Consider the following 25,140-nt stretch of genomic DNA (forward strand, 5'->3'; position numbering starts at 1 on the left):
CTGTACAAACTTATGGCTTATTGAAAGTGTTTTTGCCATCTGCCCTTCCTGCTTGGACCGCATGAGTACCTCAGTATTGTGTAAATAAATAAATAAGTCAATAAATAAAGTGGTTTGTTAGTCGGATCCCAGTTCCCTTCTAGTAATACGGCACTTTCCCGTATCCGACATTCGTTTGGGGCCAGAGCAGCACTGCACGGAGCGCATCGTTCATCTTATCAGACTTATTGGACTCGGTTAACGCAAAAAAAAAAAAAAAATGCGCGTACACTTGCGTTGTCAGCATCTAGCCCAAAGCAATGTTATTCAACGACTGTTTTGAACACACTCTCTGTCTGTCATTTGCTGACGCACCGTGACGTTATTCTTGAATACACAAAGTATACTAACATCATAGAGCTTGACCCGACTGCCTGTACAGTATAGTATAAGCTTACTACGTGGTTGTCGTACTGTCTTGACGTGTAGGATTTCGGGCTGAAAAATCGTGTGCGAAAAGAAAATTCTGACTTCTGCGTAGTTAATAAATTTCTCTTCAAACGGATGTGCAGGGCGTCTCGATGGCGCCAGATGCCGGCCGAGCGTGTATCTATAGCATACGCTCGGTGTTAAGACGATGGTGCCAAACGCTGAGCAGAGTACGTCCCAGAAGTGCACCAGGGACACACCGCTTCGTGTCTTGCTGGCAGGTTTAATTACTGCGGCACAGTGTGCACGTATGATTACTTTCTTTATTGCATCTTCATTAAGCCATGCAACATCTGGCAGAAGCAGAGCTACATACAGGGCCAGGGGTTACTGCCATCAAGCGTTTTAGCCACAATGGCCCTGGCAACGCTTTGCAAGGTGTCCCCGTTTTCTCTGAGATAATTCTCAGCCAGTCTGTTGAATGGTGCTTTCAAGAAAGAGGGGCACCCAGAAGAGCTGAAGTCTTTCCAGCTGACAACCTGCATGAGATGCAAGAGCGTTTACTGAGACGAAACACGAATCCTTGGAAAATTTATTATCGCTGCATAGTGGCGTCGCTGGGCTCACCTCCACCCGGTGCGGTGGCTACCGCGTCACCCTCCCTTTTTCCCCCTGCTTATCTGTCGCCGTGCTCCACATGACAGAGGAGCTCGCTACGTACCATGTGGCAGATACTTCAGTAAACAGCCGCAAGAAAAACCAACTTACTGACATGTACTGTACAGTCTTTGCCAAAAGTAACCCGGCACAGGTGGTTAGTTAATTAGCCGCGTAACGAAGCACACATGGCAGCCCTTAAGCTCTGATTCTGTGTGAAGAAAGGTGAGACCTTGTCCTTACATTATGGCACCGTTCGGTCTTTAGGGCTTCTGTAAATGCTCCGTTATACGTTTGAGAAGCAAGAACCTGTTGCTCGGTTACTTTTGGTAAAAACTGTACGTATGTTCATTGGCGAAGCTTAAAAGCACACACGTGAAATTGTTAAATTTCCTCTGTAAACACAGGAGCACTAATGAAGAAAAAGCACAACAATGTTTTGTGACATGGATGGAGAGGAAAAGTAGAGGAATTCAGGGTCTCGCTGCAGAACAGACAGTCGGCTTTAACCGAGGACGATGACCTAATTGTTCAGGTAATGAAGAATAACCTCACAGCTATCATTACGAAGTGCGCAGCAGAAGTGGGCGGCAGGATGGTTTGTACTGGATACCAACAAGCTCTCTATGCATTATAGGAATTAAACGCATACCCCGCCGCGGTGGCTAAGTGGTTACGGCGCCCGGCTGCTGACCCGAAAGACGCGGGTTCGATCCCGGCTGCGGCGGCTGAATTTCGATGGAGGCCAAATTCTAGAGGCCCGTGTACTGTGCGATGTCAGTGCACGTTAAAGAACCCCAGGGGGTCGAAATTTCCGGAGCCCTTCACTACGGCGTTCCTCATAGCCTGAGTTGCTTTCGGACGTTAAACCCCAGTAAAACAATTCAATTAAACACATACAGTTCATTAAACATATATAATATTAAAATATTCATTAAACAGCCAGGTTTCTAGGCGCTCTTAAGAAAGCAACTGTGTTAAATTCATTATGTCCGTTATCTTGGGATAGGTTGTTTAGTAGTGGCAATATTTAACTGCACTTTGAATAACGCTTTCTCACAGCTCTGTCTGTCGACAGTTGCCGCAACACACTTTGGGAAGCAACTACCAGATAAGGGCGTTGATCAGCTTAATACGGCTCGTTCAAAGAATTCACGCCCCGTTGTAATTGTCCACCAAACGTGGATCAGCTGGACCAGATCGCGCAGCAGTCGCCAGCTGGTTCTTCGTCTGACTAAAAGCTTCTTGATTTCTCCCGCTTGTTTGTTGGCCATTGCAGAGGAATTTCTTGATGATTTATTGTGTATTAATGAGCTCATAGAACTAAGACCTATATTTGGAGAGTGTATCGTCGTGTGTTTTGAAAAGGCAAGTTTATTCCCTTTGAATAAACCATTTGGCAGCGAGTGCTTGCTCCGTTATGCTTTTGTTTTTTTTTCTTTCCCTCGTATTTGCGCTCCCGCGATTGGGCCCCAAGAATCCCGCCGAGCTAGCTGAACAGCATGAGTTGCCATCCCTACATGCGCTGGAATTATCTGGGACGTTCCGTGAGCCCGCAGAGTTCGTGAATAGTAACGCTGCCGGATGGTAGAATCTGCCCTCAGGATTCAGGCACCTGGCGTCCTCAGTCTTGGTGTACTTGTGGCCAAATGTAGTGCAATTTTGTATTAATGGTGATCAGACTTCAGCAAACACCCTTAACGGTCTATTGAAGGACCCTTAAAATACTCCGGCAATCCGATTTCTGCCCTTTCCTCGGTCTGTCGTTATTTTGGGAGGCTAATGTTGTGCCATGATTGCTTAGTGGCATCACTTAGAATAGGATGCTACCATTGGCTGATTTTCCTGTGAAAAAAAAAAAAAGAGAAACCAAAACTGGAGAGCACAAAAAGGTTTTACGCAAAATAAAGGTCAGGGAAAGCGACCGCCACGCACTAGGGGAGCATGAGGCACATAAATAGTATCGATTTTAGTGACACGAATGGGTTTTCCTGCCTATCCACATAAATCAATCTTTAATCCATGTATAGAGTCGCGGCAAAGCTTCCTTGGGTATGCTTCGTTAACCCGCACCACTGCCATAGCTAGTTGCATTGGGACGCGAGGATATGCCGCAGCGCCATCTCTCGGCAGAGCCCGCATGACGGTGGAAGTGGGCTCACTTTTGTCGCTCTCATGCTTTGCGATGCATCCCAGGCCATTTAGTTTTTCGCGCTAATGGCTTTGGGGCCTTATTTACACTTGACCTCTGCCATTATATCGACTTTATCGAAAACAAAGCCCTTTCCTGAGGTAACGGGCGATTGCAGTATAACCCGACGAGTTTTATGCCCCGCTAAAACTCTGTAGTAACACACATTCCTCAGCCGTCAATCACAGCATGTGTTGCCGCCGTTACGGGCAACACTGAAGGAGCTGCGCCAGTAGTCAGAGTTAAGCGGTCAGCAGATCACTAATTACTGGTGAAAGTATCATTGCTACGAGGCAGGAGGGGTACGTCCTCCAACTGCCAAGTCATATCGATGCAGTATTAATCAAATGCGGGCTAGTCGGTCTCTATTTGTGCTGGCAGATGCGACTCCGTTCTTCTACTCTTAGAGCTATTTTAGAGTAGGCGAGTAAGGAATTTGGGACGACACCAGGTCTTGGTGGACGCAGAACTAATATTAAATGCTCAACTCTGGAGCTGTGTTAGAGCCAGCTCCTTCGGCGTCGCTGCTATTTATTAAAGATTTCAACTAAGTTAAGCAAATCTCGCTCCCTGAAATGCTTCCTTCACACAAAACAGTGTTACTGCCTTTTCGCACATTTTCAGCGAAAGCAACCATGCTCCTCGGAACTTCCCACTTTCGGATCAAAATTGGCTCAGCCACGTTTGTCTGGCATCGAGGCAGTAATAAAACACAGTGACAGAAGCAATAAATAACGTGCCTCTGTTATGGCGACTGCACACGATAAAAATGTGCAACGTAGGAAATCGCTAACCAAGAAAAATAGACAATACCGCGACCTGTGTCGCTTAAAACGCAGAATTTGTTGAGAGCGCCCTCTGCTCCAGCTGCAAGAAGAGCCACGCGATCCCACCTGCGGCGCAAAAACAACACTAGCGCCATTAGTTCCAGTGGTCTCCAATGGCCGTCGACAGGCTGTCGCCCTCAAAGTGGTAAACTGTTCCCTGCATTTTAGTGCAACTAATGAAAATTTCCCAGACCTGTCCTCTCCGGCATTCGAAAAAACTCTTGTAGAGTATAACTTTACCCATTACATAACAGCCTACCTCTGTTCACGTCTTGCGGCATAACGTTAACGATAAATGCCATATCCCCCCCTCAATGTGCACGCTGCCAGCGCTGTGTTTTCCTACTTTAAAGTGCGAGCAATTGTGGTGGTTTCTAGCACCAGACCAGTACGAGGCTAATCAGGAGTCGAAACAGCCTCAGTAGATTGAGACAAAAAGGTGGACAATAGGCTCTCTTCATCTGTTGACGAAGGCGCTTTAGCTGTTAAGATCCTCACGAGATCCTGGGGAAAACACCACCGAGAGCTGCCTTCTTCTCGGTAACCCAACCTACAGTAACGTCCCCCTTTAAGATGGCGCAGTGCGGTGACGCACGACTAGTCAAACGTTTCGCCCGTCGCACCTGCTGCGGCGGGCCTGCCCCATTCCATCTCAGCGCGCTAGACACAGCGATACCTGCTCCTGTAGGGTCCGTACCTCTTTCATAGCAAGACGTGGCAAGCTTTGGTGACTAACAATTGGTAAAGGCACTGTTTTGCTGAAAAGTAAGCGCTTAATGCGGATTTAATTGAATATGTCATCGCTCCCGCCACGATTAAAGCCGCTATAAGTGCTAGCTTTCCAGCCCAGTGACAGGCTTTTTTTCATCTTAAAAGTTGTTGTTGCCCAAATTATACTGAAATCTAGCCGGTCGGAAAGGTAGCTCTATTTTGCAATAGTACAAGATTGAAATAACTGCCAAATACGTTCGGGGGGCAACGAAAGGAAACAATTTAATCTTATAGCGATGATATCTATCTGCACGACTCGCATACGTGGGCCCAGAAAGGAGGCTTTTTACGAACAAAGCGCTAGAGATGAACTTAACGGCGCAGCAGGAGATTAGACGCAAACGAGTAACCAGTGAGTATCTCTGAGTAACCGGTGGTACTTCAGTCATGCAGAGCAAAATGAGCAGTTTGGTTCTAAACGGTTTCGATGTATGTTGTTACCGATCGAAAACCGGGGTTCAAATTAGCAGCGGCGTTTTTTAGTTCGCGGCGATGGAATTGTGTTATGCCGCGCAGTTACTTCAGTGGTGAGGAAACAATGATGAAATCTTGTAAAATAAAGCTTTCGTCTTGTGTTAAGTTAGTATTCAATGTGGTGCTCCCATTTAAAGGCTATAGACTCACGAATTATCTGGTGCTTGTTTGAAAGGAGAAACTACGAAAGATGAGTGCTTAGAGGGTACGTAAAGTATGTTTTGTACATTACTTACGACGTAAATGCGCAAAACTTTGCACTTCACAGAATTTCGAGTCATTAGTCGCTGGCTGCATGCTGATGATATTATCGCTGTTTTTGGTTTGCATACATAACTAAGTCGCAAGAAAAGGGAATAAACAGAATCTCAACGGCCACTGTGAGTAGCTCAAGATATTGATGTGTACTGAGCAACCCTTCACGATATCAAGACACTTCGTGATTGGCAACGCAGCCATTCGTGAAACATTTCATATATCAGGAAACATAGGCCATTTGCAGCTTTTGAAGGTTAAACCCCGCAAACATAACGTAGATCAGTGAACACCGGAGAGGACGGCATTTATGCTGATATCAGCAGTGCAGCCGGGAGGGTACCCAGTGATTTTCCTGTGGGTACAAAGTTTACCCTGGACCAGTGCTCAGCTTCTCTAGGGCGAAATGCTTAAAAAAAAGTATTTGACCCCCCATCATCACCATCATTTATGCCGATGACGAAGAGCAGCGAACCAAGAACGAAACCCTGTAATGGCTGACCAAGCCCGCGCTGGCAGACATTCCGTTCGAATAACTGTTACGAATTCGAGCTGTTATACACGGAACTGTTACGAAGGAAACAGCGCAGCCATGCACAAACATTATAACACGCGTTCTCAAGGTCTGCGTGTAGAATACAAAGAGTGAAAGAGGCATCACTTTGGCAGCTCCGCTGCTCTACTCACCCGAATTTTTGGCGTAGCACTCATTGAATCTGTGGGAACTTTTGCTTCTATCTTCACACTTTCCAAACGTGCGTTCACTTTATATGTGACCGATGTAAACCAAAAGCCATAATCAATTGTACATTTCGCCTTGATCTGAAAGAGTGCCGTATAGAACTTATCAGGTCAGTGCCAAAGCGACTCCCAGGTATGCTTTATAAAAAGGAACAAAAAGCAGGAAAGCAATCAGGACCCCCCCCCCCCTTTTAAAGAAACTGGTGATTAAGCCAAGGTAAGCTATACATCTGTGGTGAAGCAATGACTCCTTTGTCGCTTGTTCCCAACCACAGCGCCATAGAAATTCACAAAGACAGCGTCGTTCCAGCTACTCGAGATCACCGGAGCGCGTACCTGCTAGAGATGCGCGAAAAGTTTAACGCAGAAGGTTGTAGAACTTCGAAGGAAACCTGAATGGCGCGATTTTTTTAAAGTACGCCCAGCTTCATTCTGAACATTTCATCCCTGCTTTGAAGTAACCAAACGGAGTAGAAAAATTTCGCACTCTCGCGTGGGTCGATAGCGCCTGGGGTTGCACGAACTTGTGCTCGCCATCTCAGTACGCAGTAGATGAGTGCGGCCAGTCGCAGGATGGTCAAAAAGCGCGCTCCTGCCGCCGACGTTTCGAAATTTGCGCGCTTTTTTCAGAGCGCTGGAAACACTTTCGCAATGCAACAGACGCTACAAAAATTGCGCCAGATCTAGTGCCGTCTACCACTCTGGAGTTTCCTAATGGAATTTTCTTTTTCACGCATCCCCGGTCGTGTAGAAGTTGTTTAATTAATAATATCGAACTTTCGCATGCTTTGAAGATACTCTTGCCTCACCTTGCCGGCTGCCCACAATACTAGTTAAGTTTTAGTAGTATATAACAGTTTTAGTTAAACACTTGCCTCATATTTCGTGACTGACCTTTTATTGCACGTTAACTCTATTTCATGTTAATGTGACAGAGTACATCCAAAACTTCCACTAGCGCAGGTACCTCCAATCTTTTTTGCGGCCACTCTAGAGTTCTTGGTTCCCCAAGACATGCAAGACAGCTAGAGATATTTCGACTCTCAAGCAAGGCTTGGATGCGCAGTTTGACCTTTCATTCACCACTTGTTCGCACGAAGCATGGCAGTTCGTCGCTAACGTGGAATACACTGCAAAAGTGCTTCGTGGGCTGCAAGCTAACGTTTGAAAATAACGGATCGTAGGTGACCGCCGACCTTTAGAAACTCCGTGCACCGCGCCGCAGCATTGCGTTCCGGTAACTTTCATGCCCTGTCGAGACTGCCTTCCACTGCTTTTTGCATTAAATGTGGTATGCCCTGCTGCTCGAAGCAGCGGCGCTATGACGTCATATTTGTGGTGTACGTAGAAGGCGAACGCTCCCCTTTTTTCTTTTTTTTTTTCTCGTGCTTCGTTTGATTGTCGCTTAGACCCCGCATGTGAAGATGAATGACGACAGTCCTGTCTAGATATATGGAGTGATTTTTTTAACCTTTACAGATTTTTGTTTTCCAAATTGTGCGAGTTACGTCGGTTCGGTCTGCTGAACTGGACTGTACAGCAAGGCGGACATTGTGTACCTCACATGGATCAATAATTAAACTATTAACTAAAATTAACCACTGAACTTTCTTTGTTTTTGACTTTAGGGGCGAACTTATACTGCAAAATTGGTAGCCGTCAACATCTAAGGGGAGCTGTGTTTTAAATTTTTCTTAATCGCCTATGTGTTTCTAAATATCGAACTTCAAAAATACGCATTTGAAAGCTCGTTGAGTTGGCTTTTCCGTATTGCTTATTAATAAAATAGCGTCTTTCGCAATTCTTGTGCATCAAATACAGGCGCAGTTGGGGTATCCAATGATGTAGTAGAAGTTAACTCGATTTCAGTGACGATACCACGCTAAGCGATACCATTTTAAAAACGGATAATGCAGAAAAGCCAACTCAACAAGCTTTCAAATGAGTATTTTTGACGTCCGACATTTCGAACCACACTGATGATTAAGAAAATTTAAAACGAGTGCCCACCTTCGATGTTGACAGCCATCCATTTCGCAGTGTAACCTGTCTTCGTAAAATCAAACATAAAAAAGTTTATTAGTCAGTTTAGGCTAATTAATCGTATAATTATTAATCCATATAAGGTACATAATGACTGCCCTGCTTTAAAACGCAGCTAAACAGACCGCACAGACGTATCTCGTGCAGTTTTTCAAATAAAAATCTGTAAAGGTTAAAAAAACCACCCTGTATGCCCTAGTGAGGGCTTCCCCAGCTCCATCTGCCCTCGGCTTGGCGTGGTGAGATGAGGGCGGTGAAAAATCGGTGAGGAAGGCAACGTAAACGAGTGACAGTGAGGCAGGAAAACCTGACCGGGCCCCTACAGTCATCTGCATATTGACCTCGCCGGCGCACCTTTCTGTTTTCTACAGCCTGCGTGGTCGCTCCACAGGCGAGATTTGTGAATCACAGAAGGACCTGCTATTGCGAACACGTTGTAGGGGGAACTTCGAAGTTCTGTTGCGCTCTGAGTCCCAGCTTATGCCACAAAATTACTTGGCTTCCTACTCCAGCCAACTAACCAAAACCCTGACGATTTATCAAAGTTAAGAGCCGCGCCCGAACCCTCGCTGTACTTCGAGAACTTCGAACGAAGAATCTTAATTTGACACTGAGTGAGTGAAATGCCACAAGTAACTGCGTTTTAAATTGCTCTGAGGCAGAGGTGCTCGAAATATAAAGGGAATAACAAAGGCGATAGCAGGCAGCCCTGTCAAACAGGTGATTCAAGTGAAAAAGTTTGGTAAGCTCTTGGTCTGCGTTCAGCCTTGCAGTCGACTGTTTGTAACTGCCCGTAAGCAGTGGGTCTCCAGTGTTATCTAGATCCAGCAGGGCAAACAAAAAACAAATGCCTTCGTCAGTTCAATGGGAATTCTTAGCTTATTTATTTATTCATTTCCTCCGATGCCCCGTAGGGCATAAATGAGTAGAACAATTTACATTAGGCGCATGTAAAATATTGCTATCTCTGTCGTCGTCAAGAGTAGATATAAGCATAAAATGCTTTGTAATACCTGGCGTAGCACAGTCTACGATGGGTACTCATTGGTGGCTCTAGCCGCATTCTTGAAATGGGTCTTCTCCATGACACCACAAAGCACTTCTGCCGCTACCTCCTTAAGCGGCAGAACAACCTAGAGACGCACGCCATAAGTAGCAAACTTCGTATACATGCCGTTGTTCGGCCAGTTCAGACGTCCGCGTGTATTCATCCCTTAGCAGCCGGAAGAAGCCAGCTGGAGCGTCTCACTGTTGTCATGGCAACGATATCTAGCAGGAAGAAACACAATCCCTGAGCGGTATTTAAGCCGCCACTGGCGAAAATAGAGCATCTTCGTTTCCCGATACATATGAATATTCGGCCATCGCCGCAGCCTCTCGCACTGCACGCATGTGCAGGAATCATTCGTTTTCAACTTGAGTTCTCCAGTCTTCAGGTGCATTGAAGTCGAAACTGAAACTAACTGAAGTTTCTTACCCATGACGCACGCGCTCACGAGCCAACGACACCGGCTTGTAAGCTTACTGTGCCCAGGGTCAAACTGAACCTCGTTTCATGGTTTCGTTCCTGCCAAACTAAACCATAACGTCCGCGGTGACTCGGGCGCCAGAGCGCACGCTGCGGACCACCCATTCGCCGCCAGAAAGCAGCGAGGGACACTGAACGCGCTGACCAGCTGGAAAAGAAGCGGCTGATGGCGGCAGCTTCTTAAGCCGCGAAAGCAGCCAGGGAATCCATGGGCTCTGCCTAGATAGAGGGCCGAAGCAGCTGAAGGACCTGGTCAATGCCCGAATGCGGCTACCACCATTCATGAGACACCGTAGAAGGTGCTACACCTTTAATGCATTGCATTGTATACTAAAACCTACTCTCGTCGGAAATATATATCCTGCAGCTGTATAACGCTCCAAAGTACCGGATATGGACAAGAGTGCCGAAGCTACTGCTGTATTTACACCATTCAGTATAGTGGCAGTAGTCGATCTCACAACTGACGATCCGCAGAGGGTACTACATAGCTGGTGAGCAATTTCAAATAGATAAGAGCAACATCTTGGTGCCTAGTCTCACTCCCGTAAGATTTGTGCCCGTAGAAGTGCGATTCTTCGTTACTTACGGCGTTCAGCTTCAGCACTGCCGTCGTGTGGGTTCCGTCAGAGGTGACTCCGGCGACTTCCAGCCGTTGGGGCTCCTCAATACTCAAATGAGTCACTTTGGCGTTGGGGAACCCAAAACCGCTGGTGCTCAGGACGCACGCTGAGCTTTGTGAGCCATAAAACACCTTTCCAGAGTTGTTTCTTTTGAAGATGTCCCTCATTTTGGCGAAGTCACCTGCAAAACAACAAACAGTTAAGGTCGACGAAGCGCCAGGGGCTACGAGTAAAATATCACTTTCTTTAATTCTCCGTTGCTTTCTAAGGCTCATCGGACTCACCTACAGCGAAGAGAGCTGCACCGCAAATCAGAAAGCCCACAAGCTGCATTTTGCTACACTGACGTAGTATATCACACCGCATGTGAACCAGTGCCTTATACCGACCAAGTTCACTCCGCTTCCTTATATACCTATGTAGTAAAACACAGAGGGGCGTAGGTTTAGCTTACGTATGCGCATTCTGCTCGGCACTATTTCATTTTTGTGACGGTGCATATTGCTCGACGGTGAGAGGCTGAACGGTTGGAAATCGTAATACTACCCATGACGCTGGGACCACAAGAACATTATCGCAAGCCGCCGCCACACCCCTTGTTTTTGTTTGGCTATAGCAAGAGTCATGTAGAAATATGAGTAATGCTTCTTGGAGGTAAAAATTTTCATCTCTAGTGAGCGGATTTCAGTGCTTCAAAGCCATCGTCGAGGTGTTTGTCCAAACAACGCAGGGAAGAGTCTGACCCTCTTTCCGCTGCTTCACGTCTCGATAAAAGCAATTTCCAAAGCGCGTTGCAGCAAGAGCCATCGAGGTGTTTCCAAACAACCGCACGTGATGTGCCCAAGACGTGCTCCTTGGCCAGCAGAATTGCCCAACTTCCGCCGAACAGCTGCGTTCCGGGGCATGGAGGACTCCGGAACGTTAGTGTTTGCAGGTTGCAGAATATCCAAACAGTCTGGCGTACTGCGTCAATGAAAGCAACTGTTTCCTCGGGGGCTGAAATTTCGAAAGTATTGCATTAGTAAACGTTAAGCTTTGTAAACCACTCAGGCACAGCAACGCTTCGATTTAAATCAGACAACACGCTGAATGATGGAAAAACAAAATTTGTCGCTGCCTACATCCGGTTAGACGCTACGTCGGCCCGATGTCGAAAGCTTGTGCCTATGAGACAAAGCCCGTAGGCAGCGTCATCACAACAGTACAAAATGCATGACGCAGAGATGGTTCATTACAAGCGAGAAACGCTTTGGCAAGTTACGCACGTTTCAGTCCAACTGTCAAATGATTAGCACTCTTTTTGCAGAGTTCCACCTGAACATGATCCGTCACGTGCCACCAAGGGCAAAGGTAAACCAAACGAAGCAAAAAGACACTGGTCGAGACAGGTTACCTAGCCATCGACCTCCGGATTCTAAAGGACTGGTACAGTGGCCTAAAGGCCACTGTACGATCGGTTTTGAGGCGTATGCGGGCGCGTCCTTGTGACCGTGCTCACGGGCGTGTGAGAGCGCGGGGCGGAAGAGGTGTTGTACGATCAAATTTGCTGCATGCGACCGAGCGGACGACTCCGGCCTTCTGATTGGCGAGCCCGTCATTGTCACCCGTGCAGCGGTACAGGCATACGTCGCAGCAAAACATGAATATCTTACTTTTGAAATACCCACTTTGATTGTGGCTCACTCGGTACATCAAGACATGTATAGCTGTGAGATTTTCGGTAGAAGGTAAAACCGTGATGGGCTATGATAGCCATGCATCTCGGCTCTGCCGACCCTGACGTCCGTGAACAATCACGGCAAACATTACAACACCGCAGGCGAGCTTAATCTGAAACAGGGTCACGGGAAACGATTAACGTTTACGTTATTTCTATTCCAGAAAGTAAAAAAAAGCCATCACACCGCGATCGTGTACAACTCGTTCGATCGCTAGTCGGCTAGTCACCGCTAACAACCGCCCATATGTGCAATCACGATGTTGGTTCCCCCTAATATCTGAACATTGCCCCCATTGAACGCTGTCCCCAAACGTGCAATGACGAATTCAGAACAACGAGGCGATTCGTATCGCGAATTCTTGGAGCCAAGTACACGGGACTACAACAAGCTGGGTCAGCTGTACATATTCAATTGTTTGTAATTATAACAGTAAATTCAAATTGATTTCTCAAACAGCTAAGGTACAGGTCAAATAATTTTACTCTAACAGGCACACTGCAGTCTTTTGTAGCTTTTTTTCATGAATCCATGCACAGTGGTTGTCATCTACAAACGTTGGCAGTCACTGTAATGTAAAAAGGCCTCCTTGCTGTCTCCCCGCTTTACTGTTAATGCAAAAGGCACTTGTTTATTTTTTTGACATAGGAAGTGTGTGTCTGAATTATGCATATTAAAAATTCCATATTTCAGCACATTTCTGTCTAATACGAATCCAAATACGCGAGAAAATCAAGACGTGTAAGATCAGTTGCAAATGCAGCAGCTCTGCATTTAACAGAAGAGTGACAATGCAACAATACTATTTCTTTCTGTCATGTATTCAGTCCGTTATAAAAGCTGCAATAGAAACAGCACAGTGTGGTGACAACTAAAGGGGTCAAGCACATGTATCACTGTGCTTAAATGCATGGATTTGATTTTTTACAGTGATAGCGGGCCGCCAATTTTATTTTAGCAGTCATTCCAGAGCTCATGTTGCAATGACCGCAGATCAGATAAGCCTAAAGAGTTGTACTGAGAGCCAGTCAGTGTTGGCACATGCAGAAACGAGCTGGTATGCTTGGTTGGTTGGTTTGGTTTATGGGGTTTAACGTCCCAAAGCGACTAAGACTATGAGAGACGGCGTAGTGGAGGGCTCCGGAAATTTCGACCACTTGGGCTTCTTTAACGTGCACTGACATCGCACAGTACACGGGCCTCGAATTTCTCCTCCAAAGAAATTCAGCCGCCGCGGCCGGGATCGAACCCGCGTCTTTCGGGCCAGCAGCCGAGCACCATAGCCACTGAGCCACCAGCTGCCGCCGCGGTGGCTCAGTGGCTATGGGAAACAGGATACATTGACCACGTGTCGTGGTTATTTCAAGCAGAATTTGCAGGAGTATATTTAGAGCATGAAAGCTATGTCGTCGCAAAATACAATGAAATAAAAAATAAGAACTTAAGTGCGTGTGGGGCATACATGCATATGTCCCCTCGTATAGCTTTACAGTGATGTTTAAGATTTTGTGACCAGAAAAAAAATGATGGGTCGTAGCAACGATATTGGTCCCCAAAACAGCATGTAGAAGTGCGCATTGTCTACATATCTCGTCATATATAAAATTTTGGAATGTTCCATCTGTTGCTTATGGTAACATCTTCACCAAAATAAAGCTAATTTCGCTGCCAATTTGGTTTTCAAACTGCCAAAGTTGTCTTTAGGAGTACCTGACGTTAAAATGATGTTGTTGTTAACCTAAACTGCTTGAAGATCTTTGCCTAGACTAAGCCTAATTTGCTGCTTCATACAGGTAGGTGATGTGAATTTGAACTGTTCTATAATGGCTACATGTAATTAGGCAGACAAATGTCTTGTTTTCTGGCCTCCTCATGCACCAAAATGGTAATCCTCTTTAGGACCTTACATGAAAACAACTCGTGTTACTGATGTAAGGAAAGCAGCAACTCTATGATTAATTAGTACTAAGTGCAAGTTTGCGTTTTTCCGTGTTTTCCACTGCCGTCAACGTAAGAATCACTGCATCTGTAATCTCACTCCATTCGAGACTACAGAACTGTATGTGTAATTTAGTCTCGTTATAGAGCAGAAAGAGGCACTCTTTTATAAACGCTGTAAATGATAGCCCCGTTACATATCTGGCTGGCCATTTGTGAGGTGGGTAAGGATCGAACGGCACACGCACACAAAATCACATGCGTAAACACACGCACCTAGCATTTTAACCACATCACGTAACTGAAGTCTCTGCATTGCTTCACTTGACACAGGGTAGAAGACAAGCACAAAGAAATAGTGACACATATGGGCTCGTAATTGATGTCTAGCTGTATGTGCACTGCATGAATTAAGCCATACAGAGATAGCATGCGCGTAACGTGCAAGTTAGCCAAAACGCAACTGTTGTGTAAATGTGATTTGATATTGATTGAAATAGATTATCAAGAAAATTCTCAATGGATACTTTATGCACGTAAGATTGTATTGGTTCGCCGTGGTGAGTAAAAGAATAAGCCTTTTATTAGGCCAATTTATTTTAATATTTATTGAACCTAAACTGCCGTAAATGACAATACTTGAGGGGCAAGCTCTGAAACAGTGTACCAAGTACGAGCTAGGAGGCTCATCATTTACTGCATAGGTTTCCGCAGTCACCAGTTTGAAGAAAAATAGGTCACTAAGCAAAGCTGGGTTAAAGACCTCGTCGAAGAACATTCCAGCCTTATGTGGTGTGAAAAAAACTGATGTTGAAGCGCAGGAGCATGATTCGAGACATAACAGTATTAGTGCAGCTGGTGCGAAAGGAATCATGACTCGTAACAAATGATTTGATTATGCGGTTGTATAGAGTAGAATAATCTGCAGCTTCTGCACGAATTAAAAAGTTTTAGTTTCACTTTAGTGCGGTGACACTGCAGCTTCAAGAATAGTCAGAGAATAAAACAAGCAGCTTGGTTTTGAACGGATCCCAGGACTTAAGCGAATTTAGATTTTAGTCATATATGATATTAGCATACCCCAAGCTGAGTTTGTGCTGGAGTTTTGAAATCGAGTAACTTAGCAGGTGATGCTCAAGAGATGTTACTACGTAAATATTCTATACTATGGGTATGAAAAAAAGGCCAACAGTAAATTAAGCAAAGGACAACATAGGGGAATGTTTCTATTTTTTTAAACAGAAATTCCCCCCTGTGCTATCTTCGGCTGCACTGACTGTTGCTTCCTTCATGCACGTGTAGACACGAGCCCCACAATTCCGTACCCTTGTCTACTAGTTAGATTATAGCGCCCGGCGACGCTATAAAGCGCAGGCGCTGAGATCGGCGGTACCAGCGCGCGGTGGAGGAAAATAAAGATGGACAGCGCGTGCTCGGAGCGCACGCCCGGCACGGGCTGTTCGGAACTAGAAGCCTGCCACGCTGGTCATCTTGCTCTGGTGCTCCGCTGCGACCCCGCAAATCTTCAACAGTGGTGACCCGGCGAACCGCCCCTTCTTCATCAGCGGCGTTCCAGGATGGCGTACTGGCAGGACCCAAGTTTCGACCCCCCGCTCCCAGCGTTCCGGCCTGCAGGCGTCGGCGGGTGGTTCGCCCAACTGGAGGCTGCGATGTACTTGAACGGCATTACCATCCAGCCGTTTAAACACGCAGTCCTTTGCAACATCCTCCCGCCCGACCTCCTGCGTCGGCTCACCTACTCTGCCTTGGGCTGCCGGCCATACGATGAGCTGCGTGCGGCCGTCTTGGCTGACTTCGGCGCCTACTATGTTCCGCCGCCGCTCTACGACGCAGCGGACCCGCTTTCGCCGCCGCCAGCCTCTGGCCCTGCACCGGCCTCGCTCGCGCCCACTCAGCCTTCATCAGAACCCGGCCCGCCTCAGCAGCCCCTCGCCGCCTCGCCGCCACTCCTGCCCAGCGCTCCCAGCCCGGCCGTCCCTCTCGACGCCACACCAGGTGGAATCCGCATGAGCTTCGCCTCGCGTCTTGCTCCCACTACTATCCTCCCCGCGTCTCTGGCCCTGCCTCCTTGCGCTTCTGTGGCGTTGTCGCCAGAGCCTCCTGCAGCCAAGGGCGACTCTGCGGCAGCAGCCGTGCCGAGGCTTCCGGCATCTCCATCTACCTCGTCACTACCGCCAACAGCTCTGCAGGCCTCTGCTGTGAGGTTGAAGCCGCCGCCCGCTGATGCTAAAGAGCCCTCGACAACGACCAAGCCTGCTTGTCACACTCCCAGCCCCTCAGAAGGTCCGCAGAGCACTAATCGTCATCACGAGCAGGATGAGAAGGCCAACCCGGTGACAGCAGTAACAAGCATGGCGGTTGCCACCAGCCCCACTTTGCCTGAAAAGGTTCCTGCAGACCCGGTGTCAGCGCTTGCTCTCAAGCCCGACTAGTCCACTGATGTGGACCCTTCTTGCTCTCCGCCGGTGTTTGCATCTTCAAAGCAGCCTGACACCGCTAGCTGGGCCGCCACCTCATGCCCATTCCCGGTGCGCCCATCTGTCCTTCCTATCGCGAGACGCGCCTGCAAGCCCCATCAGAGCCCTGTCGCTCATAATGCGCAACCCGCACCGCTTACCACGGCTCTCTGGGCATCTGTCAGCTTCGCAAGTGACTCTGCCTCCGCGACAGACGAGACAGCCACCGAAGGTGGTGGCATGCTTGCGACATGGACGCGTTTGGGCGGGCCCCATCCAGCACCGCCTGTGGTCGGAGCACCACCCGGAACGCATCCCGTTCCTTTCGATGCTCACGTGCCGGACTTCTGCCCTACTCCTCCAACTACCGCTGCCAGTATCGAAGCGGCCACGGCTTTCCCGCCATATGGCAGCCGCCCGTTGCTCACTCCGCCTACGCCTGCCTTGCAGTTGCTTCGCCGCCTCGAGCACCATCTACCACACCCTCTGGGGCAACGCACTGCAAACGCTCGCAAGTCTGGACGCTGGTCTATATTCAGGCCATACTCGAGCGCACTGTCAGCCGTAAAGACTTGTTTCCGGCCATCCCGTCGACGTTTCCCGGGTGACTTTTTATGTCGGCTGCCCCTGTCATCACCGTCCCCTTTCTGCATCCCTCGCCCGTTGCGAAGCAGCCAGGCTCGACCACCTGAGCTTGGTTCTCCAGCCTGACTGCCTTCCCGGACTACCGACCTACACTGCAGACCTGCTTGCCGCCGCGGCTACTCCATCTCTGCCCCGTCGGCGCGTACATTTCGCCGTTCCGTCTAGGCGGGGGGCCCTATAGCGCCCGACGACGCTATAAAGTGCAGGCGCTGAGATCGGCGGTACCAGCGCGCGGTGGAGGAAAATAAAAATGGACAGCGCGTGCTCGGAGCGCACGCCCGGCACGGGCTGTTCGGAACTAGAAGCCTTCCACGCTGGTCATCTTGCTCTGGTGCTCCGCTGCGACCCCGCAAATGTTCAACAAGATTATGGTTCGTTGTACAAGGATTAATGTGCTCAGGCTATGTTAGATGGTAACATGAATGGCTGGGTATTTTAACAAGTATTCAAGTATCTCTCTTTTGGCAACGCCTTATAGGTAGGCAAAATGTATAGTTATGCTTACAGTAAAAACTATTATTGCAGTCCTATTAACATTGGAAAATAGGCCGATCTAGAGCACGCAGAAGGTTGGTCTGGAGGGTTGGAACGCTGGTAATGATTGTAGGATGGAAGACCACATAGTAATCAATGAAGGCTAGTTAAATAAAGCACTGAAAGGAAGGTCATTAATGAATGAAGACCCAAGGGCAATACCGTAGGGGTTGCTTGAGATCCCCCAAAAAAGAAAGGCAGGATGAGTAGCGTGAGCATGGACCCCTCTGCTGACAGCCGGCTAGGATCACTTCGGTCCAGTTCAAAACTATAGGATGCAAATTAAATGGTAAGCACTTCGGCATTTTACTGCAAGATATTTTATCGGATGTTATCTCAAAGAGAACAAGGTGCAAGTGCATGTCACGAAGAATGACAATTTGGCTATCACAGGAATGCTTTTCAAAAAGCGTTCTGATTTGGAAGGAACACTTTAATGGACCACAACAATATAGCAGTGTGAGCGTACGTAATGTTCCTCACGATTAGGAACACATGCTAGTCAAAGAAGTGGAGCAATAGTTACTGTGTGATGACTGCAAGACGCATTTGACAAAGGTGGGAAACTATTACGCAGTAAAAGAAAAAGCCGCCGCGGTGGCTCAGCGGTTATGGTGCTCGGCTGCTGACCCAAAAGACGTGGGTTCGATCCCGGCTGCGCGGCTAGAATTTCTTTGGAGGAGAAATTCTAGAGGTCCGTGTACTGTGCGATGTCAGTGCACGTTAAAGAACCCCAGGTGGCCGAAATTTCTGGAGCCCTCCACTACGGCGTCTCTCATAGCCTTAGTCGCTTTGGGACGTTAAACCCCATAAACCAAACCAAACCTATTACGCAGTAAACCCTACGTATATAGTATATGTACACTGCTTCCTGCACTTTGTCCAGCTGCTGTCGTGGCAAAGTGCCACAGGGCTTGAACAGTGTATACTGTAGGGTGAATTGGTGGCAAAGCAACAAGGTGAAACTGCCCTAAGAGATGAGGACAACACAACTAGAATTGCTGCCTGAAGCAGTGATGATGATGATGATGATGATGATGTCCTTGGGCTGAATGGCACATACCCACGGAGGGGGATTGGCCAGGGTGCATCCTGAAGCAGTGGCGGTGTCTGTTCTTCGCTGTCGTCTTTGTTCCATAGCATTCTTTAACAACTCCAGAGGGTTCATATTTCAATCTGCTGTTTTAAAGTGATGATGTCAGGCTAAGCCGACTATTATTTTTCAACAACGAAACATCTGTGCCATACAGCATGTTATTTTAATCAGCTCGTGTAGTTTTCAAACAACAAATTTATTGCTTGTGTCAGATAGTTAAGCAGCAATGATTTGGTGCTTGTGACATTATCAGAAGTAAAAAGTTTACCACATTTTCTTGTATACAGCCATGTCTTGTCAATATCCATCGCGTAATATGTCTTCTCGAATTATGGACAGTTTTTCTGGGGACGAAACTTTTTCAAAGCATGTACCGCCTTTGCCAAAAGTAACCAAGCAGCCACCGCTAGGGTGCCTCGATGCCAGCGCCTCTTTTCAGGGTGGGGACACCCACTCCTTTCGGCGCCATCTTGGTTCTTTCGCATGCGCTGGGTGTGTTGCGGCGGCAGGTTATCTGTCGGTCACAGAGACGGGGACGGGCGTGTAAAGCCAATACCACCGTGATTTAAATGTAAATTTTCTTCTCTGCCGTATGGTTAAGAGTCTGCTTACATAAACAGTTGGTTTCCAAAGGGGGTGTGCGACACATGTTCCGTGTACCGTAACCTGAAGGTGGCAATATTCTCTTGCGAGGTTACCTCTTTTTTATGAACATTTTTCACTCGTATGCTTCCCACAAGCATCACTGGAATTATTATTACAATTAATATTACACTTGGATGGAATTTCGCATTCGCAGCACTTTTAATAATTTTGTTTCTTATTATAGACTTCTAATCATATTTATGTGACTAGAAGAAAAATGACACGTTGCATAAGTAGGCCGACAGCAGTTAAAGTGCCTATTAAAGAGGAAAAAAGTTACTAAGAACATTTTTCAGCAATGAAACACAATTTATTTGCAATATTAAGTAGTCATTTCACTTTATAAGCTCTCAGGAAGATTATCTGGTTAAAATGTGCTTGCCTTGTAGGCGCGTAACTGCTACAGTCATGCTAGCGTAACACTCAGCTGGTTTTTCAGGAGTGTTAAGCCAGCGCAGATAGATGCGAAGCCGTCTGGAGACAAAGCGCTCAAGAAGTTTTCCAATCACATCTTTGTGGAGGCGACATGGGTTTTCTGGCAGCGTTACATGCTTTCCAATAATTTTTTTCAGTGCTTTCAAAGGCGTTCTCAGACGGGTCAGATCTTGAGCTTCAGCAAAGGACTTGAAAGCACTCTCACACTGAAAGATAAAGTCCAGCACTTGTCTGCTTGCATAAATTAAATTTCGGCCACCTTGGACATATTGTTTTAGTTGAGTAAACTATTACTAAGAACATTTTTTATTAATCAAACACAATTTATTTACAATATTAAGTAGTCATTTCACTTTATAAGCTCTCAGGAAGGTTGCCGCAAGTAAAACGCAACAACTGGGCGCCGACGGACACAACGAAAATATGCGAGGTCGAGTGTTACGCTAGTAAGACTGTAGTAGGTACGAGCCTACAGTAAGGCAAGCACATTTTAACCAGATAACCTTCCAGAGAGCTTATAAAGTGAAATGACTACTTAACATTGTGAATAAATTGTGTCTGATTGCTGAAAAATGTTCTTAGTAATTTTTTTCCTCTTCAATAGGCACTAGTTCTGTCAGCCTACTCATGCAACGTGTCATTTTTCTTCTAGTCACATAAATATGATTACAAATCCATAATAAGAAACAAGATTATAAGCTCTCGGGAAGGCTATCTGGTTAAAATGTGCTTGCCTTACTGTAGACTCGTACCTGCTACAGTCTTGCTAGCGTAACACTCGGCTGGTTTTTCAGGAGTGTTAAGCCATCGCGATAGATGTTGCCCTTTCGCGCTCGATCAAGCGCACAGAGGGACACAACAGCCAGTCGTGTTTTGTTAACAAGCACGCACATCACAAGGCGCTACACAAAACACGAGCTATCGCTCCACAACGCCACCAGTACAGTGAAACAGAACGTACGCACGCAGGTCCGTTCAGGTCGATGTCCGGCGGGAAAGACCCAACATGGCGCCGAGAGACGGCGCAGGGTGATACTAGGGTTCCTAGTGATACAAAGGCTGTCCCCACCCTGAAAAGCAGCGCTGGCATCGAGGCACCCTAGCCACCGCCGGGACGCAGCGCCGCAGCTCGGCTGACAGCCCGCTCCCAATGCCGTCGCGGCTGCTCTGTTACTTTTCGCAAAGGCGGTACGCTTTGTTAACATGGAAACTGAAACTTGCTGTTTGGGCAATGGACAGGGTGGAAATGCACAATGCTCATTGGGACCTACATGTTTTTTTCGTGTAATAAGGACTGCAATCCAAACAGCATATCAGCTGTGGCAACCAGATACTATTACACAGCACAAGGACTGTTAGAAGTGTTTGGATTTGAGTAGGAGAATCAAATACAGACTGAATCATATGGCTGTCGCACCCTGGAATTGCCATCATAGCACCTGTAGTATAGCGCGCAGTTTTTTGCTAAACCGTGAACTGCCAGGCACGCCGACTCTCTCCGCTCACATTTTCTGATTGACAAAGCACTTCTCTTTCTCGTGTCAGAATCACTGGCACTGAAAGGCTCGGCGACTCATTTCCTGGCACACATTGTTCACTGCACAAATTAAGACTGTCACTTACAGTATAACCTTTTTGTTATAACCTCACAGATGCCCACTTTCAACGCTAAGTTAATGTTTTTTAAACGCACGCGGCAAAAAAAAAAAGAAAACTACTCGAGTTCAAACATGTCGGGCAGGAGGAGAAGATAGCACAGGTGCAAAGCAAGGAATCTGCAAATACAATCCGAGCAGTAAGGTAATGGGTTCAAATTAAACGTGGTCTCAGCCTCGACAGGTCAACGGCTGCACCGACACTGCAGGACGTTCAGAAATTACTCAACGTCAGTATTGCAGAGCCTACCACCATGCAATAGCACAAAGCGCATTTTGAAAAATAAACACGAACCTCGTTAATTTGGTTTGGCAATACGCGCATAAGTGGTCCCGTCGCGACCATACGACAAATGTCAACATATAAGTGTGCCAAGGAACCTACAGCTGATCACTGTGGGAGGTGCACATAAGTATCTACATTCAAGCAAACAAATTCAGGCTTGCAACAAATGCCTGGAGAACTAAGGAAATCTAGGAAGCATTCTATATTTCTTGCATTGTTCTCATAGGACCACTACCGCCTTCACCCAGCACCCAAATAATGTTCATTGCAGGTAGTCGCAGGCAGATGAACGTATCAGACGCCCGTGTGCATGTGCATTGATGACTTATGATTCTAAACGCTTCGAAAATGTCTCAAACATGCTGGTGCAGCTTACCTAGGAAGCGCTACTTAACACCTGTTCGACACCAATAAAGCCAAGTTGTCGAGCAGCTCGGCAGCAGTAGTGTAGTGAAAGCAACAACAAATCCGGGGTCAGATGCCGATTCAATGAGTACCTTTTCTATCCCGCTTGTCATGGCTCACAGAATACTTCAGGATTACAGCATTTTACAATGTTCATGGCAACCACGATAATGCACTTATTGCTGACAAGCATTTCTCTAAAATTCAACTTCACTCCATGCTGCTAAGCAAAAAATAAATTTTAATCACAGCAGTTTACTGAAAATATTTTCTTCATTTTTAATCACGATTCGCTATTACGGAAAACTTGGTCTGTGTACAGTCTTCATCCAGATCCGAGGTGTTCGTATTAATGAGGCACAACTGTGTCGCTTACTTTGAGAACCGTAGGCGTCTAATGTGGTCTTTTTTTGGAGGTATCACATCAAATGAAATGTTCATGAAAAAGAGCTGCACTAGGCGGCACATATTAGAGATTTGTGCATTGTGAAACACCCCTGAATGAGTTGCGACAATGCCATTTGTTCGTACAGAAGAGTTCTTGATCTGGTGACAAAATGTCACAACTCAAATTTAACACTACAGCTTTTGCTCAGCCCATGATCACATGCAGCGTAAGTTGGATTCATTCGTCACAGAAATATTTATTGCAGATATAGGCCCACATAGCCGGCAGGAAATAAAAAAAAAAGATGCTCCTGAAGGGATAGTTGCCATGCACATCAATTGTTTTCACACAGATTACACAGTGCCGCCGGCACAGCATCGTAATCCGGCCACCCATAGTCGCAAAACGCACTTTTGGCGCACAATGCCGCAGAATGGTGGCGACGCTTCTGTAGTCCCGGCAGAAAACAGCTCAACGACCATACAGCCGAGATCGTTTCGCATACGCAAAACACAGCTCTCAGAAAGGTCACGTCGCACTCACGGCGGTTCACACACACCTCAATCAATATCGATGATGGCTACGTCACATAAACTACTTTCGCTCGCTATCACGGCAACCGTCGCAAAGAATACGACTAGCTGTAGAGCTGGAAGTTCATTTCAACATTCGGAAAACAAACCGGGCGTGGGGAACTTTTCGAACGTAATATATATTTTCAGGCGAGTTTACCAACTGTCGAAAGTGCACTCGTTCCGACCGTAATCACTTCCACTACACTCGCACTTGTCGCTCTGCTGTGAAGCTTACTGCATGCATAGGAAATTTACCCTGGGGAGTTGCTTCGCGAAGATCCTCGCTGGAATAAAGAACTCTTGTAACTATCACAAACGGCTCCAAATAAACATTTCGCGACACCGGCGCTGTGTACGTCTTGTGTATGTTTAAAGGCTACTCAGTCAACTCAGTATAGACGGTGACAAAACAACTTGAGAGAAACTGTCGCTCGCCACTGTTGCGCACGGCGAAGTTCAAAGTCGCTGTCAACCTTCGTAATTGCTACACGCGGCCAATATTATGGGATTCTCGCCATAGCTACTACCATCTAGGCCTGTCCACTGTTATCTATCGTGTCATCAAAAATTAATTTATGGTGGGAATTAGCTGCGTCACTTTAGATAGACCTTTCCAGACCTTCCCAAACACCGTGCTGACTTTTCATAAAAAAATTTGCTGGCTTCTAGAGATGAACTTATGGGCTTGAAAAGAAAATTCTCCATCATTTTACTGGAAGTACCGTCTTTGCCAAAAGTAACCAAGTAACGGGGTTTGCTCTTAGCCGTGTCGCGGGGAACCCATTACCCCCCGTTACCCATTACCCCGTTACCCATGTTACCCATTAGGGTTTAAAACTGTGCAAGGTAAGGAGAACCCTTGCACTCACCTTTCAAGACCTTTTGGTCTTCAGCTGTGCCGTAAGGGCACCACACTACACGGCTGAGAAGCAAACCCCGTTGCTTGGTTACTTTGGCTGAGACGGTACATAGCAAAGAAATTCGCCTGTGGTTACTCACGCAAAGCCACAAAGTCACCGAGGAGGGTACAGATAATTAAGTGAAGCTGTAAATTGTGGGTTTAATGTCTCGAAGCTGCGCATGGGCTATGAAAGACGCTGTAGTCGAGGGAAGATGTCGATGATTGAATAATGCGCAGTATAACTTTAAGGCTTGTTAATGTCATAATTGTACGCTTTATAACTACCCAGCCGCAGTGGTCTCTCCATTTCAATTTAAGGACAAATTGAATTTGAAGTGTTTCGGTAGGTTACCGCGACCTAACGACGAAGCGGCTACTTTCAGAGAAAATCAAGTTTTTGTAAGCTGGAAAAGACAAAACAAAGAAATCCAGGTGTCGCCACCAGCCGTTTTCTCAAGCAGACTGCGGTAAAGTGCAGACCTTTTTTTTTTTTTCGCCCGAATCCTTGAGGCTAGGCTACAGCGTCATTCGCTTCCAAACAGTGATCACAGAGTCCTTTTAGGTTTTGACGCTACAAGTTTAATAGAACAGGGGGAAGAGTGCCGAAAACGCGATCGAACCGAAGACAGCGAGCGAAGGCGAGTATGTACGAGTACTACGTGAGCATATAGACGCCAAAACGGGCGTGCGAGGCGCCCAGCCAGGCAGTCGCCTTTGAAACGTCAAAATTGGCCGGCTACTCTAGTGCTTTCGGCCTCTAATGCCAATCAGCTTTCTCTGATTAATGCGCTAAACCGTTAAGCTTAGATCTAATAGTTTTTACGAGGCTAACGTCCACAATAATCAGATTACTTTTTTTCAGCAATCTAGTTCAAGTAATCAGTTACTTTCTATTCAGAGAGGAAATTGTAACCATTGGTGTAC

General features: G+C 46.8%; 1 protein-coding gene and 1 pseudogene across 1 annotated transcript in view; one reads left to right on the forward strand and one right to left on the reverse strand.

The window, feature by feature from the left end:
• Positions 1 to 730: 730 nt before the first annotated feature.
• LOC149352632 (uncharacterized) overlaps positions 731 to 25,140 on the reverse strand; it is an 87,416-nt gene continuing 63,006 nt past the window's right edge. The window contains exons 2-4 of the mRNA XM_089581834.1: positions 10,485 to 10,699; positions 6,271 to 6,405; positions 731 to 947 (exon numbers count right to left, since the gene is read on the reverse strand). Coding sequence (XP_089437960.1) covers positions 777 to 947; positions 6,271 to 6,405; positions 10,485 to 10,685 — 507 coding nt within the window. The 5' untranslated portion in view covers positions 10,686 to 10,699 and the 3' untranslated portion in view covers positions 731 to 776. The remainder of the gene's footprint in view (positions 948 to 6,270; positions 6,406 to 10,484; positions 10,700 to 25,140) is intronic.
• Positions 15,675 to 16,627, forward strand: LOC149352633 (uncharacterized; annotated as a pseudogene).

This window comes from Amblyomma mixtum, chromosome 3, assembly GCF_055824585.1.
Source record: "Amblyomma mixtum isolate Tamu chromosome 3, ASM5582458v1, whole genome shotgun sequence".
NCBI lineage: Eukaryota > Metazoa > Arthropoda > Arachnida > Ixodida > Ixodidae > Amblyomma > Amblyomma mixtum.